We start from the raw sequence: 18,297 nt of genomic DNA on the forward strand, positions 1-18,297 counted from the left end.
TAGGTAGCACACGCTAATCCGGTGCGTAAGCTAAAAACGCTAGTGCACCTTTGTAAAAGGAGCCCTAAGTAATAAACTTATCCAACAAAGTGGTCTTAATTAATTTCCGAAAATGCAATAGGATAACATAGCTTGTTAAATACATTTACCTAACCAAGATTGTTGCCTACCAGTTTGAAATGCTAGGGTCCTATTTAAATAGGGTCCCTTAAATAGGGACCTATTTAAGAAGGTCTTATATCTACACCCATTAATTTTTGGATAAGCAAATAAGTAGAAGTTTCTAGTTTTTCTTGATGGTCTATGCAACACAAAATGAGGAAAAAGGTAAGATGGAGACAATCCTGATATCATCTTAAAGCAGATACAGGAAAAGTTGAATAATATTCTTGCCTCCAAAGGCAGCCAATGAAGTAAACAATAATATGGACTAATATGGTTCTTTTTTAAACCAAAAGTCAATCGAACAGCTGTATTCTGAATTATCCTTAATTTCATAAGAAGAACATAAGAAGTTGCCTCCACTGGGTCAGACCGGAGGTCCATCTCGCCCAGCGGCCCGCTCCCGCGGCGGCCCACCAGGTCCTTGACCTGTGAAGTGAATTCTTGACCTTTATAATCTACCTCTACTTCTATAACCTACCTCTGCTTCTATCTGTACCCCTCAATCCCTTTATCCTTTAGGTACCTATCCAAACCTTCCTTAAACCCCTTTACTGTGCTCTCGCCTACTACAACCTCCTTAGAATTTTTTTGGGTGCTCCTAAATAGATGATGTTACAATAGTCTAAAATAGATAAAACTAATGCCTGCACCAATAATCTGAACGATAAAGGATCAAAATATTTTTTTATGGTTCTTAATTTCCACAATGTAAAAAAGCATTTTTGTACCACTAAGTTTGTGTGATCTGCTAGTGTTAAATGTAGCGTACTAGTGCAGGAGCTTCTCCACATGAAGGGACCTATTGTGATCTTCAAAATTATCAAACTGCATCTACTTGATTGGTTCAGTAAAGAGCATCACAACCTATTAGGATGTCCAATTTCTTGTTGCTGCAGACATACAAGCCTACAACTCCCATATCACAAAACTCACTGGAACCAACCTGAATAGTTTTTAATCAAATGTTGACCTTTTTTGAGACGTATGCTGAGCTGAATGCCAAACATACAACCATTCCTGTCTGTCTTGTTGTGGAACACTTCTTTATATTCCACCACATATTCACTGTGACATGCTTATAGTTGACACCTTTATAAATATGGTTATAAGTTAAAAATTGATGCAGTTTTATTCTTATAAACTATTCCTAATTTGATGGTAGATTCAAATACCACAAAAAGTTGCTTCCAGAAACATTATACATGTTAATTTAGGTGAAAACATGTTTCTCCTAAATGACAAATCCCTTTCAAAAGAAAACATCTGAACATTCCAAGACATCTTTATTGCATTTCAGTCTTAATTAAGTGTTGCATAAGATCAAACTGACTCACAGATATTTTAGATTTTCAAGGTCTTCAAATACTCCACTTGGTATTCTCTTAATCTGATTGTTGTTCAAAAGCCTGCAAAAAGAAAAACAGTTTTTAAAGAGCAAAAGTATATTGGCTCCAGAGTAGTCAATCAAATTGACATTTTAAACAAGTTTCATGCTAGGTACTGACAGAAAAAGAAATTTCATTGCTGACAATTCACAAAAGTCAAAATTTTATCATCTTGTTGACACTTCCTAGGAGGTTTCAGTATGAGGTACTATTTCCTCTATTTGCCTTTGAATTATTTTTGCATTTATCTAGCTTTGAATACCACATATAAACAAACCTAAGAATACTTGGTCTCCCAGAACTCATTGAAAGTAATGATTCATTTACATTTTTTCAATCTTTCCTCCCAAAAATTCTAAATTATGCCAAAATATTTCACAAGACCCCACAGGCACCCACATGGGAAAAACATTCAGCACAAGGGGATCCTTCACATGCAAAAAGTGTAGAGAAGGTTGCTACATTGGAGAAATAAGCCAGATGCTAAAGACTAGGATTAATTTACACAGATATCATATTAAAAATTGTAATGCCAATCAGGATATCAACTTTGTGGGACAACATTTCAGAAAACCAGAACATTGCATCAATGATTTTATGATGAGGATATTAAAAATAAATTTTATGACAACCCAGGAATGCAAGAAATTTGAGATCAAAATGATAAATCCTGTCTGGTGGGTGTCAAAATGTTTTAACAAAGATAATGGTTTTTTCTCACATTACAAAACATAAGCTGTCCCCGTCTCCCACCCTACTCTACTACTTATTTCTATAGTGCTGCCAAATGCACACAGCACTGTACATTTCATTAACCATGAAGAGATAATCCCTGCTCAACAGAATTTACAATCTAATCAGACAGACAAACAGGAATGAGAGGGCACTCGCTAAAGTTAAAAGGGGATGGATTCCGTACAAATGCAAGGAAGTTCTTCTTCACCCAGAGTGGTAGAAATCTGGAACGCTCTTCCAGAGGCTGTTATAGGGGAAAGTACCCTTCAGGGATTCAAGAAAAAGGTTAGATAAGTTCCTGCTGGACCAGAACATATGCAGATAAGGCTAGACTTGGACACTGGTCTTTGACCTAAGGGCCGCCGCATGAGCAGATTGCTGGGCACAATGAACCACTGGTCTGACCCAGCAGCAGCAATTCTTATGTTCTTAGGACAATTGGGGCAGGGAACTACAGAGAGAGTGACAAAATAGACATGGGTATTCCATAAATGGGTTAGAGTTTGGAGTTACAGGCAGCATCAAAAAAGTGGGATTATAGCCTGAACATGAGTACTTCCAGAGACAGAGCTCGACATACCAACTCAGGCAGTCATAAGAACATAAGAAGTTGCCTCCTCTGGGGCAGACCAGAGGTTCATCCTGCCCAGTGGTCCGCTCTCGCGGCGGCCCATCAGGCTTAATTGCCTGAACAGTGTCCCTGACTAATTTTGCAACTGCCTCTAATCCTATCCCTAATACCTACCTCTACTCCTATCTGTACCCCTCAATCCCTTTGTCCTCCAGGTACCTGTCCAGACCCTCTTTGATGCCCTGTAGCGTGCTCCTGCTTATCACATCCTCCGGTAGCGCGTTCCATGTATCCACCACCCTCTGAGTGAAAAAGAACTTCCTGGCGTTTGTTCTAAACCTTTCCCCTTTCAATTTCTCTGAGTGCCCCCTTGTACTTGTGGTTCCCCATAATTTGAAAAATCTGTCCCTGTCTACTCTTTCTATGCCCTTCACGATATTGAAGGTTTCTATCATGTCTCCTCTAAGTCTCCACTTTTCCAGGGAGAAAAGCCCCTGCTTCTTCAGTCTGTCATTATATGAGAGGTCTTCCATACCCTTTATTAGCTTAGTTGCTCTTCTCTGGACTCTCTCAAGTACCGCCATGTCCTTCTTGAGGTACAGCGACCAGTACTGGACACAGTACTCCAGGTGCAGGCGCACCATTGCACGATACAGTGGCAGGATGACTTTCTTCGTCCTGGTCGTGATACCATTCTTAATGATGCCCAACATTCTGTTTGCCTTCCTTGAGGCTGTGGCGCACTGCATCGACGCCTTCAATGATGTGTCTACCATCACTCCCAGGTCTCTTTCAAGGTTACTCACCCCTAGCGGTGATCCCCCCATTTTGTAAGTGAACATCGGGTTCTTTTTCCCTACATGCATGACCTTGCATTTCCCTATTTTGAAGTAGAGAATGACACGGTGACGGTTTACCCGCGGCCACCGCATTTAAGCCGCGGGTCACCGCCGAAAACGGGGAAGAAAACTAGCAGTCGCTGCGGTGACGGGGACAAGGCCATTCACCGACCGCGGAAACGGTGAACAGGTTTGTCCCCGCAGGCCAATGTACCCCCTTCTAGAAACCGCTATTTACCTGTGTTTCACCGTGCTCCTCATTTGTCAGATCAACCCTTCCTGCCAATCGCAGCAGAAGGGTACCCAACCCCTCCTGCCGGTCCTCCCAATGGCCTCCCCTAAGATCGCCGGCAGGAGGGTACCCAACCCCTCCTGCTGGACCCCCCCCCCAACGAACCCTCCCACCCCGGAACCCCCTTAGTCTTACTTTCCAAGTTGGACCGGACAGCTCCTCGCTCGTCTGGCCAGCAGGCCTGCCTCCGTCCAAATGAGGCGGGCCCGCCCCTCCCCTCCCCTGCCTAACCCACAGGATCCTAGGGCCTGATTGGCCCAAGCACCTAAGGCCCCTCCTATAGTGGGAGTGGCTTTAGGTGCCTAGACCAATCAGGCCCTAGGATCCTGTGGGTTGGGCAGGGTAGGGGCGGGCCAGCCTCATTTGGACGGAGGCAAGCCTGCTGGCCATACGTGTGAGGAGCCGTCCGGTCTTGGAAAGTAAGACTAAGGGGGTTCCGGGGTGGGAGGGTTCGTTGGGGGGGGGGGTCCAGCAGGAGGGGTTGGGTTCCCTCCTGCCGGCGATCTTAGGGGAGGCCATTGGGAGGACCGGCAGGAGGGGTTGGGTACCCTTCTGCTGCGATTGTCGGGAGGGCCGTTGGGGGGGTCTACAGGAGGGGTTGGGTGCCCTCCTGCCGTGATCGCTGGGGGGAGGGGAGACTTGCAGCACTGCTTATACAGCGACTCTGGCTGTGAGGAACTACAGTAAGGCCAGTGTTGAACAGACTTCTATGGTCTTTGTTCCATGTGTGGTAAGACAGATTAGGATGTGTTAGATAGGGCTTCAACAGCAATTTCAGTAGTTGGAACATTAGAACAAAGTCAGGCAGATTTCTACAGTGTGTGTCTCATGTATGGCAAGACAGATTAGAATATGCTTCAATGGCAACTCCAGTAGTTGAGACTTAAAGAGAACACCAAGCAGACTTCTACGCTCTGTGTCCCTTCATGGGTTCTAATTTTGGCCATTGGGGTTCCTTGGAATAATTGTACCTAAAGGGAGGCCCTACATTCTTTGGGCTAAAGTACTTTCGGAAACCCTTTTGGCCCAAATGAGGTGTATGGGATGGGAGCTTGGGGGTTTGAAGGAGCTCAGTAAGATCTCTAGTAAAGAGGTGGGACTTTGTAAGCATTTAAAGTACATGTCGTGTTTGTTTTTGCATTGCTAGCCCCAGGGGTGGTGGAAGATTAGTGATTGAAAAACTGTATGAAAAATAACTATTTTAAATTTAGTGATCAAAATGTGTCAGTTTTGAGAATTTATATTAATTAATTTTTTCTCTGCGTGTTTTGTTTTTGTATAGTTATTAACTAATATTTAACTAAGTTTTAAAGTTTTAAAGAATGTTTCCTTTATACGTAAATAAAGAAAAGTGAATGGGATTGCAGTGGCGGTGACGGGGCGGTGAATGGGGTGGCAGTGGCGGTGACGGGGCGGTGAAGAGGATGGTGAGACGGGGACGGGGCGGTGACGGGGATGGTGAGACGGGGACGGGGCGGTGACGGGGATGGTGAGACGGGGACGGGGCGGTGACGGGGACCAATTTTTTCACCGTGTCATTCTCTATTTTGAAGCTCATTTGCCACTTTTTGGCCCACTCTTCCAGCGCTGTCAGATCCTTTTGGAGATTTTTGCAGTCCTCCTTGCTTTCAACCCTGCTGTATAATTTGGTGTCATCCGCAAATTTAATAACCTCACATTTTGTTCCTGCTTCCAGGTCGTTAATGAATATATTGAACAGGAGCGGTCCCAGCACCGACCCCTGCGGAACTCCGCTCGTGACCCATTGCCAGTCTGAGTAATGGCCCTTTATTCCAACCTTCTGTTTCCTGTCTGCCAGCCAGTTTTTGATCCATCGGTGGACCTCCCCTTGCACCCCGTGGTTCCATAGCTTCCTTAGCAGTCTTTCATGTGGTACCTTGTCAAAGGCTTTTTGGAAGTCAAGGTAAATGATGTCTATAGATTCCCCTTTATCCACCTGGCTGTTTACCTCCTCAAAGAAGTATAATAAGTTAGTGAGGCATGACCTGCCCTTGCAGAAGCCATGCTGGCTCGGCTTTAGCTGCCCAGTGTTTTCGATGTGTTCCCAGATGCGGTCTTTAATCAGCGCTTCCATCATCTTTCCCGGGACCGAGGTCAAGCTCACCGGCCTGTAGTTTCCTGAGTCTCCCCTTGAGCCTTTCTTGAAGATGGGCGTGACATTTGCTATTTTCCAGTCTTCCGGAATCTCTCCAGTTTTTAAGGATAGGTTGCATATTTGTCTAAATGGCTCAGCTATTTCATTCCTTAGTTCCTTGAGTACCCTTGGGTGAATGCCGTCTGGATCTGGCGATTTGTCGCTCTTTAGCCTGTCTATCTGCCTGAGGACATCCACTTTGCTTTCCTCTATTTGGACCAGATTTTCATCCTGATCTCCTTTTACGATCTCCTCGGGTTCCGGAATGTTGGTTGTGTCCACCCTCGTGAAGACTGAAGTGAAGAACTCATTTAGCCTGTCAGCTATCTCCTTCTCCTCTTTTACCATTCCCTTTATGTCTCCATCATCCAAGGGTCCCACTTCCTCCCTTGCTGTGTGGAGTGGAGTGGGGGGGTTCCGACGTCTGTTCTAGGCATACGATGCAGCAAGATAGAAGGGACGGAGTCTGAAGTTGACAGTAGATAAGTGTGTTCAGCCCCTCAGTATCTCTCCCTATACACCTCCCGAGAACTCTGTTCCTCAGATAAGCTGCTTTTATCTGTACACTTCTCCACTGCCAATTCCAGACCTTGTTCCTTTCATCTGGCTGCCACGTATGCCTGGAATAAAGTACCTAAGTTCAGCCATCACGCCCTTTCCCTTACCTTATTTAAAAACAGACTGAAAACCCGCCTTTGATATAGCCTTCAAATCCATAACCCTACTCTCCATCCTAGCCAGCAGATTAACTCCCCCCTAACTGTATCCTCCACTCTGGCATCCTATTTGTTATATCTGTTTAGATTGTAAGGTCTTTTGAGCCTGGACTGTCTCCTTCATGACTCTGTACAACATTGTGTACATCTGGTAGCACTCTAGAAATAATTACCATATTTTTTGCTTCATAAGACACACTTTTTCCACCCCACAAAGGAGGTAGAAATAAGGGTGCGTCTTAAGGAGCGAATATACAAACAAAACAAAAAAAATACCTTTTTTCTCATTAGGGCAGTCCAGTATGCTTTCCGTGCTCCTGCCTCGGTTCCCCTACTCTCTTCCGATCTACTTCTCTCCCCTCTGAGTAGGATGTTAGAGAGTTGGAGGCTCCAGCTCTCTAACATCAAGGAGGTCGATTAGTTGGCTTTTCGCCCGCCCTCCTATTGGTCTTTCTCTCCTGTCGCTTCCCCGCATCCGCGTTGACCTAGCAAAGGCGCTGCAGCCAGCGAGGAGGCAGGAAAGGGAGCCCGGGTTGGGGTAGAATTTTCAGCAGTAGCAGCACCTGGCTTGCCATGGGAGCCACAAGCAGAAGCCCCTCCACAGGCCTGGCGAACAGAGCACCATGTCAATGCGCACCCTGCCACTGCTCTTCATTAACATGGGTGGGGAGGTGCTCTACATTCTGGCCCAGCGGCTCTGGGTCCAGAACATCCCTGCCGATAAGGCCAAGAAAGGTGATGGGGCGGAGCCTTTTTTTATCTTGTGCGCCTCTGGGGTGCAGGGCGACTGCTGACATTACACGAGCGCAGCCTCTGGTTTTCCTGTTTAAAAGCCTTGTTAGGGGGGTTTCTTTGTGTTTCAAATATTTATTAAATGTATTTGCATTACCAAAAGATTCATAAACAGAGAGAGAGAGATAACAGCGCATAGGAGCCAGCGCTATGGGTGCTTGAGCACTCCCTACTATTCAACAAATTATTTGACTGTGTCCAGGGAAGGAAAATTTCTGTTGAGGTTGACTTGGGGCTGGCTGGCTGGCTGCCTTGGGGTTGGCTGGCTGCCTTGGGGCTAGCTGGCTGGCTGCCACTACATGTGCCTACCATTAGACGTGCCCACTACTAGACGTGACCTGTGCCCTGTCCCATCTTACCACTAGACCACCAGAAGGGGGGCAGGGCACATAATTTGGTTCAGAATTTTTTTTTTTCTTGTTTTTTCCTCCTCTGCGGGTGGGTGCGTCTTATGGTCAGGTGCATCTTATAGAGCGAAAAATATGGTAATAGTATTAGTAGTAGTTAAGGGAGACTTACCCGGCAAGTGGAGTTATCTGGGAGAAATGAGAGAATCCTGATGAGCTGCAGAGTGAATGCACTTTAAGGTCAATAAGAAGAGTGTGAATTGTATGTGGAAGTGAATAGAGAGTCAATGGAGTGACTTGAGGAGAGGAGTAACATGAGCATAGTGACATTGGTGGAATATAAGTCATGCAGCAGAGTTTTGAACAGATTGAAGAGGAGAGAGATGGCTCAGTGGAAGACCTAGGAGAAGCAGGTTGCAGTAGTCTAGACGAGAGGTGATGAGAGTGTGGATAAGTGTTTTGATAGTGTGATCATACAGGAAATGACAGATTTTGGCGATGATATAGAGAAAGAAACAACAGGCTTTAGTGGTCCGACGGATTTGTGCAAAGAAGGAGAGAGATGGGTCAAAGATGACCCCAAGGTCATTTAAATAATTTGATGTTTCACTCTTATATACTGATACTGTAGCTGTATACCTACAAAAGCTTATCTAGCTATGCTCTAGTTTAGGCATGTCCAACAGGTAGATCATGGAGGGGGACAGAGGTAGATCGCCAGCCCCACTTGGCTTCATCTCTATAGCAGCTCGCCCCGTCGCTAAGAGAGAGCTCGTGCCAGCAGGTCATTTGCTGAGGGCTTGCCGCCGCTGCTGATCCTTTGCCTGTCTTTTTTACCTGCCTGTGGGAATTTTGCCTGCGGATATATTGGGGGCGCTTGTTGTTTTTGTGCCAATAGTTTGTAAGTACCCCAGGTGGCCGCTGACAATATGCAACAAGCCCAGCGTCATACCTGGTCTCCTGCCTCTCAGAATCACCCATTCCTGCCCCTGCCCCTGCCCCAATACTCCTTAGAAGTATGTTATATGCCGGGCGATATCCATTCGCCCAGGTTTTACCTGAATACATTTAGCGTATTAGTTGTGTCGTGTGCTGGTCAATGGTCGCTTTATAGTTCACTTTCATTAAATGTTTTCAGGCAGACACAACAAAGTGTCAAGAATTTTTTCAATTTTGTTTCTAACTTTGCTATGCCTTGCCTTCAAATTAATTCAAACCACTGTGACTTTTGCCTAGCCTTTGCGTTGATTCTACACGGTGTGCAGAATTTATTAAATTGCGTGTGGTGGTATTTGAACTTGTTTGGAGGTATTTGATTTTATCTTGTTTGTTGGACAGGTACTTGAGTTTTTTTGATGATTGTTTGGTGGTATTATGATTATTGGTGCAAGGAGGATTAATGCTTATTTTTACTTTTAGAACTGCATGTGTAGTTTTGACATCTCCAGTCCTTGTATTGCACATCATGCAGAGGTTTTCAGTTTCTGTTGATCTTTAATACTTTGGGACAGTGACAGTTTGGGACCAGATTCAGCCAGTGTTTATACTAACTTAACAGATTTGGCTTTTTTACATCCAGCTACACCAGTATAATGAAGATGAGGTGTTCCAAAGAAGAGCAAAACCTACCATTTCCATGATGAATGGGAAATGGACTACTTCATCATGGTGAAAGACAAGTGTTGTTTAATTTGTAACACCCCAGTATCCTTGCCCAAAAAGGGTAATCTGGAACATCGTTATAAGGCTCTGTATAGCAATAAGCTTGATGCTGATTTTCCACCCAAAAGTGAAATTCATAAACTGAAGCTCAAAGAACATAAATCAAAATTTGCTATTCAGCAACAGTTGATGGCGAAGCCACGGTCACATTCAGTCAATGCAACCATAGCATCCTTCAACGTCTGTGTTTTCCCATCTGAAAATGACATAGAGTACACAATGTTCCAACATGACAGATGAACATCTCCAGGATTCCCTGAGACTGGCCCTAAAGCAATATTCACCCAACTTCAAAAAGCTGGTGGATGACATGCAGGCATAGATGTCTCACTAATGAGCAAGAGCGAAATATTGAAGATTGTGCAAAATCAGCCTGGATCAATACTCAACCTAAATTTAACACAAATTGCTCAATAAAAGTTAAAGAAAGTTATAACTCAATAAAACTTTAAGAAAAAATGTACTTTCCATTTCCCCTCGCAGTTCTTACTGGATCTTTGTCTCTCTGTTTTGTTTTTGCTTAATTTGCTTAGCTGATCACATCCAAGTAAATGACAGAAGGTTCATTAAAAATGGGTGAGGGGGAATCCTCTAACTTTATTGGGTTAAAATTTAATTCTAAACTAATTTTAAACTTAATTTTCATGGTTGTAGATCACCGGCACTTTTGGCCAGAAAACATAGATCAAAACCTGTTCGAAGTTGGACATGCCTGCTTTAGTTAGTCCAATAAAAAAGGTATCACCATAATTATTTTTATATTTAAATAAGAATGATCTTTTCACAATTCCAAACTCAAAACAAGTTATATTCAGAGATTTTGAATTTAGCTCTCAGACTGATCTGTTCACTAAGAAAATATAATCACACCACCATCACATACCTAGACAAACACTGGCTCCCAATGCAAGCGCAAATATTATTCAAAGACCTGAATGGCACTACCGATCGTCTTATCCAAAACAACTCAACCAGGCCAAGGAGAACTCGGACACAATTTATTCACCCCCCCAATCAAAGATACACAGCACAAAAACATGTATGATGGTCTACTAGCAACTCAGGCAGCAAAACTTGACCACCATCTTGCCTCCCTTCTGACAGCAAAGACAGATTACAAAACCTTCCAAAGGGAAATAAAGACCCTGCTATTCAGGAAATTTGTCAAGACAGTCTAATGCCATACCTTAATTATCCCTGATTCTGAATGTCACAGTCTTATAATTAGGACCTGATTCTGGAAATCTCCTGGAAATGTCCAGCTTACCTCTTTTGTAATCTGCCTAGAACTGCAAGGTTAAGGCGGAATAAAAGTCGCTAATGTAATCAAATATTTTAGTAATAGTTCAAGGCAAATTACATTGTCTGTCACCTGTGGGTTTGAAATTTAAGTTTATGCCTGGGACAATAGAGAGATAAGTTGCTTGCTGAAGATCACAAGGAATGCTAGTGGGTTTTCAACCCTGGCTTTCAGCCCACTGCTCAGACTACCTCATCATTCCAAGTAATATCCCTGGTCAAATGGACTCATAGTTGCTGAAAATTAAATATCTGAATGGTATCAAACACTGTCCATAGGTAGAGAAGCTGTAAAACTAGGAGAAATTGTATGGCAAATTCAGAAGAAATATCAGAATATACTTTTCCACGAAAGGCTGGCAGATATGGGGAGTGTGTGGCGCAGTGGTTAAAGCTATAGCGTCAGCACTCTGGGGTTGTGGGTTCAAACCCACGCTGTTCCTTGGGCAAGTAGTCACCTAATCCCCACATTGCTCCACATACATAACATAACATTATACTTATAGACCGCATTACCAAAAAGTTCTACGCGGTTTACAAAAGATTATAAACATTAAACATAATCGTATATTTGAATGAGTTAGCTAGTCAGGTATTTGGAGAAAAGAGAGATTTTTAGCTGTTTTCTAAAATGTCTAAGAAAAAGCTGTGAGCAACAATGATTAAAATTCTTTTTCATGAGAAGCTGCCTGAGATGCTAAAGAGTGATTGTGAGCCCGCCGGGACAGACAGGGAAAAATGTTTGAGTACCTGAATAAATTAAATGTAAACCATTCTGAGCTCCCTTGTGAGAACGGTATAGAAAACGGAATAAATAAATACTTGGTATGTCCTCTCAGAGAAGTGATGGGGACAGAAATGGTGATGAAATTCACAAAGGAGTAAGATAAAAGAGGATCCCTACAATCTTTGTAAATGACTAAGCTAAGCACAGAGCACTTAAGTTCAAAACAGATGCAAAACAACTTTTTCCCCACATCTAAAGAAAGCCAGGGAAAGGGTAACCTGCACAGAGTAGCAATTATAACCCAATTACCTTATTGGGTGGAATATATGGGTCACTTTAGTCTTTTATCTGCTATCATTTAATATGTGACTACTTTCTCCTCGTTTCTCTACATTTAATTGCCATCCCAGCCTTAATTTAAATCCAGAAAAGTCTTATATACTAAACATTTTCTGCACTGAAACATTCCTGATGCTATTGCCAAGGTGGAAAATTTCTGTTTGCCATTTGGACTAGAAATATTAAGTGGGTGACTCACCAGCGCCTACACCTTGCCAGCGCTGCAGTACAAGTGGGTGATGGAATCAATGGAAAGTATTCTCAGCTGCTGTTCCCATTTCCTCCTACTGCTTGTTGGTTATTGCCAAGAAAGCTCACAACCACAGGACTGTAGGAGGAAACAGAAGAAATTAAGGTAGAAAAATTACTTCCTGCTGTTCCTTGCAACTGTTTGCACTGTGTTGGAATACCGCCACGTGGCTGACCCAGAAGCCTTTCCTCCGATGCTGGGTTGCATCAAGAGGGAAGGTGGAAGACAGCATGTAGGAACCGTTGCCCATGGCTTTTTGAACACATGAAATGTGGCTGCCTGAATTATGAAGGAAGGAGGTGGTGGTACTTGGATGTTTTGGAGCTGGCCTGGAGGCAGGTACACATACTTGGGGGAACATCACAAACTTTGAAGGGCTTCAATGGCTGGGAGGGTGTAGATGGGCTGGAGTAAGTCTTAACAGAGATTTCGGCAGTTGGAACCCAAGCACAGTACCGGGTAAAGCTTTGGATTCTCGCCCAGAAATAGCTAAGAAGAAAAAAAAAAAAAAATTTAAATTGAATCAGGTTGGGCAGACTGGATGGACCATTCGGGTCTTTATCTGCCGTCATCTACTATGTTACTATGTTTGAACATAGAATGAAAGCAGTGAGTGAAAAGGGGCATGAACTTGGGACAGAGAATAGAAAGATGAAGGGAGGGAGGGAAAGAGATGCTGCAGGTGGGGGATGGAAGAGAGAGAGAATTGTTGGAAATGGTAAAAGAGAGGAGAGAGAAATGAATGCATGGGGGTGAGAGATGAGAGGGAGAAATATTGGAGATGGTGGTGGAGAGGGAACAGAGAGACAGATCCTACATGAAGATGGAAAGGGATGCAAAAGAGAGAAATGTTAGACATGGTAGTGGAGGAGGGAGAGATTCAGCATGGGGCTGGGTGAGGCAATACTGTGTTACCCCAAAAATAAGCCAAGGGAAGGAATTAGGGTTGGGTGGAATATATTTTTTTTAAAATTTTATTTTTATTCAATTTATTTTTATTTATTTATTTAGATTTCTTCCCGTCCTCCCCAAAGCTCAGAATGGGTTACATCAGGACATTCACAATACTGACATTATACAAAAGCGAAGGACATGACTGGTGAAAGGGTAGTGGGTACAAAGGGGGAGAAAACTGTTGAAATTTCACAGAGACTAAGGCTGAGATTGGTCATTAAATAAAGGGGCACAAAGGAGGGTTACAGAAAGGGGGAGGAAGTCAGTCAGAGTCTGTTTAGCAGAAAAGTAGGATCTTCACTTTTCTTCAGAATGTCATCAGTGAGTTCTGAGATCTTATCTGATTAGGCAACTGGTTCCAAATCTGAGTAATGAAATGACTGTATGAGCGTTTCCGGGCCATTTCTATCTGGAGAGATTTTTCCTGGGGGATGCACAGTCATCTTTCCGCGGCTGAGTGAAGGGGGCGATTGGGGGTGTACTGGTGCAGTTTGGAAACTATATATTTAGGGATTTCCCAGGGGAGTTCAGAATGATTTACATGAATTTATTCAGGTACTCATGCATTTTTCCCTGTCTGTTGCGGCAGGTTTACAATCTATCTAATGTACCCGGGGCAATGGGGGTATTAAGTGACTTGCCCAGGGTTACAAGGAGTAGCAAGGGTTTGAACCCACAACCTCAGGGTGCTGAGGCTGTATCTTTAACCAATGTGCCACACAATCCCCTCTCTTTAGTTTTTTATCTGCTATCATTTATTATGTGACTATTTTCTCCTCATTTTTCTACTTTTGCTTGCCATCCCAGCCTTCAATTCAGGAAGGCACTAAAAACACATCTATTCTCATTATAGTCCAGGACTTAATCTCTATACTGGGTTACAGCTCTACTCACTCGAGGAACTTAGAGAGAGCGGAGATATGATCGAGATATTCAAGTATCTCACGGGCCGCATCGAGGTGGAAGAAGATATCTTCTTTTTCAAGGGCCTCGCGGCAACAAGGGGGCATCCGTGGAAAATCAGGGGTGTGAAACTGCACGGTGACACTAGGAAGTTCTTCTTCACTGAAAGGGTGGTTGATCGCTGGAATAGTCTTCCACTTCAGGTTATTGAGGCCAGCAGCGTGCCAGATTTTAAGGCCAAATGGGATAGAAATATGGGATCTATCCGCAAAGATAGATAGGGAGGGTCATTGGGGTGGGCAGACTTGATGGGCCATGGCCCTTATCTGCCATCTATTTCTATGTTTCTATGTTTACTGTCCGATTCATGATGTTCCTTATTAATCTTATGTAAGCCACAATAATTCCCAGTAGACAATTGTGGGGTACAAGAAAGAATATGGTATCGTATAATATGGGAAGAATGTAAGAATAGCCTTACTGGGTCAGACCAATGGTCCATCTAGCCCAGTTTCCAGTCTTCACGGAGGCAAATCCAAGTCACAAGTACCTGACAAAACCCCAAACAGTAGCAGCATTCCATGCCACGGATCCAGGGCAAGCAGTAGCTTCCCCCTTGTCTGTCTCAACAGCAGATTAAACTTCTCCCTCCGAATCCGCATTTTCAGCATCCGCGGATTTGGTTATTCTCGATTTTATTTATTAGATCCATTTTCATTTTTCAGGCTATTTTTAAGCCCTCTTAGACCCCCCCCCCCCCCCGTTAAGCCTTACCTGGTGGTCTAGCGGATTTTCGGGGCAGGAGCGATCTTCCTACGCTCCTGCCCCGTGCAGATCACTCATAGGAAATGTCTACTGTGAGCTCCCGTAGTCTCTCGAGACTACGACAGGAGCTCACAGCAGCCATTTCCTATGAGTGATCTGCACGGGGCAGGAGCACAGGAAGATTGCTCCTGCCCCAAAAACCCACTAGACCACCAGGTAAGGCTTAAGGGATGCCAGGGGGAAGCGGGGGGGGTGTCAGAGCCGGCCCAAATATTATTTGCGTTTTTTTAATATTCGCGGGCCGCCTCTGCCCCTAACCTCCATGGATACGGAGGGAGAAGTGTACAGACTTTTCCCCCAGGAACTTGTACAAACCTTTTTTAAAACCAGCTACATTAACTGCTCTTACCACATCCTCTGGCAACGGATTTCAGAGCTTAACTATTCTCTGAGTGAAAAAATATTTCCCCTAGCCTTTGTACATCATAATGCAGTAAAATAAATAAATAAATTAATTAATTAATTAATTAAAATCAATTCACTTGCACCTGTTCTACACCACTCAGGATTTTGTAGACTTCAATCATATCTCCCCATAGCAGTTTCTTTTCCAAGCTAAAGAGCCCTAACCTCTTTAGTCTTTCCTCATACAAGAAGAGTTCCATCCCCTTTATCATCTTGGTTGCTCTTCTTTGAACATTTTCTAATGCCGCTATATCTGTTTTTTTACTAAATATCTTTATTGGTTTTAAATATATAAACTGTGAACATGAATAATATTTGAGTAGTCATATAAAGGATGCCGTTATATCTTTTTTGAGATAAGGAGACCAGAACTGAACGTAATATTCAAGGTGAGGTTGCACCATTGAGCGATACAGAGGCGTTATACATTCTTAGTCTTGTTTACCATCCCTTTTCTAATAATTCCTATCATCTTGTTTGATTTTTTGGCTGCCGCCACACATTGAGCAGAAGGTTTCTGCACACTGTCCACGATGACACCCAGATCTCTTTCTTGAGCATTGACCCCCAAGGTGGACCCTAGCATCCGGTAACTATGATTTGGACAATTCTTCCCAATGTGCATCACTTTGCATTTGTTCACATTAAATTTCATCTGCCAATTGGATGCTCAGACCTCCAATTTCCTAAGGTCTTCCTGCAGTTTTTCACAGTCCACACGTGTTTTAACAACCTTGAACAGTTTAGTGTCATCTGCAAATTTAATCATCTCACTTGTTCTAATTCCAGATGATTTATAAATAAGTTAAATAGCATCAGTCTCACCATTATTTACCCTCCTCCATTGAGAAAAAATGGCCATTTAGTCCTACCCTTTGTTTTCTGTCTGATAACCAATACCTTAATCCACAATTCAACATTGCCTCCTATCCCATGACTCTAATTTTCTCAGGAGCCTCTCATGAGGAACTTTGTCAAAAGCTTTCTGGAACTCCTAGATATACTACATCAACTGGCTCACCTTTATACACATGTCTATCCACACCTTCAAAGAAGTCAAATAAATTGGTAAAGCAATACCTCCCTCAAATGAACCCTTGCTGACTGTCTTATTAAATCATCTGGAGTATTATATTCAATTCTGGTCTCCTTATCTCAAGAAAGATATAGCGGCACTAGAAAAGGTTCAAAGAAGAGCAACCAAGATGATAAAGGGGATGGAACTCCTCTTGCATGAGGAAAAACTAAAACAGTTAGGGCTCTTCAGCTTGGATAAAAGACAACTGAGGGGAGATATGATTGAATTCTACAAAATCCTGAGTGGTGTAGAACGGTACAAGTGGATCGATTTTTCACTCCATCAAAAATTATAAAGAAAAGGGGACACTTGATGAAGTTACGGGGAAATACTTCTAAAACCAATACGAGAAAATATTTTTTCACTCATAGAATAGTTAAGCTCTGGAATGTACTACCGTATTTTCACGCATATAATGCGCGCGTTATACGTGTTTTTACAAACCGTGCATAACCTTGCGTGGTATACGCGTGAGCGCGTTGTACAAATTTTTTTTTACATAGTTCCCCCCCCCGACATCCGATTCACCCCCCCCGCAGGACCGCTCGCACGCACCCCCACCCCGAAGGACCGCTCGCACGCACTCCCACCCGCACCCGCACCCCCACCCTGAAGGACCGTTCGCACGCACTCCCATCCTCTTGCCCCAGTCAACCGCGGCACCCCTGACACGATCGGGGCAAGAGGGAGCTCAAGCCCTCTTGCCCCAGCCAACCGCGGCACCCCCGACACGATCGGGGCAAGAGGGAGCAAAAGCCCTCTTGCCCCCCCCCCGACACGATCGGGGCAAAAGGGAGCCCAAGCCCTCTTGCCCCGCCGACTCCCCAACTCCCCGACAATATCGGGCCAGGAGGGAGCCCAAACCCTCCTGGCCACGGTGACCCCCTACCCCCACCCCGCACTACATTACGGGCAGGAGGGATCCCAGGCCCTCCTGCCCTCGACACATACCCCCCTCCCCCCAACGCCCGCCCACCCCCAAGAACCTCCGACCGCCCCCCCAGCCGACCCTCGACCCCCCCTGGCCGACCCCCACGACACCCCCCACCCGCCTTCCCCGTACCTTTATGTAGTTGGCCGGACAGACGGGAGCCAAACCCGCCTGTCCGGCAGGCAGCCAACGATGGAATGAGGCCGGATTGGCCCATCCGTCCCAAAGCTCCGCCTACTGGTGGGGCCTAAGGCACCTGAGCCAATCAGAATAGGCCCGGGAGCCTTAGGTCCCTCCTGGGGGCGGGGCCTTGGGCACATGGTCGGGTTGGGCCCATGTGCCTCAGGCCCCGCCCCCAGGAGGGACCTAAGGCTCCCGGGCCTATTCTGATTGGCCCAGGCGCCTTAGGCCCCACCAGTAGGCGGAGCTTTGGGACGGATGGGCCAATCCGGCCTCATTCCGTCATTGGCTGCCTGCCGGACAGGCGGGTTTGGCTCCTGTCTGTCCAGCCAACTACACAAAGGTACGGGGAAGGCGGGTGGGGGTGTCGTGGGGGTCGGACAGGGGGGTCGCGGGGTGGTTGGGGGGGCGGTCGGAGGTTCTTGGGGGGGCGGTCGTTGGGGGGAGGGGCGGTTTGCGTCGAGGGCAGGAGGGCCTGGGATCCCTCCTGCCTGTAATGTAGTGTGGGGTGGGGGTAGGGGGTCGCTGTGGCCAGGAGGGTTTGGGCTCCCTCCTGGCCCGATATTGTCGGGGAGTTGGGGAGTCGGCGGGGCAAGAGGGCTTGGGCTCCCTTTTGCCGCGATCGTGCCGCGGTTGGCTGGGGCAAAAGGGCTTGAGCTCCCTCTTGCTCCGATCGTGTCGGGGGTG

At 45.0% G+C, this 18,297-nt stretch overlaps 1 protein-coding gene across 2 annotated transcripts in view; it reads right to left on the minus strand.

Annotated features, from left to right (window-relative positions):
* PXDN (peroxidasin) overlaps positions 1 to 18,297 on the minus strand; it is a 419,029-nt gene that overhangs the window by 290,923 nt on the left and 109,809 nt on the right. For both annotated transcript variants that reach the window (XM_033936817.1, XM_033936816.1), the window contains exon 3: positions 1,500 to 1,571. In XM_033936817.1, the coding sequence (XP_033792708.1) occupies positions 1,500 to 1,571 (72 nt within the window). The remainder of the gene's footprint in view (positions 1 to 1,499; positions 1,572 to 18,297) is intronic.

This window comes from Geotrypetes seraphini, chromosome 3, assembly GCF_902459505.1.
Source record: "Geotrypetes seraphini chromosome 3, aGeoSer1.1, whole genome shotgun sequence".
Taxonomy (NCBI): domain Eukaryota; kingdom Metazoa; phylum Chordata; class Amphibia; order Gymnophiona; family Dermophiidae; genus Geotrypetes; species Geotrypetes seraphini.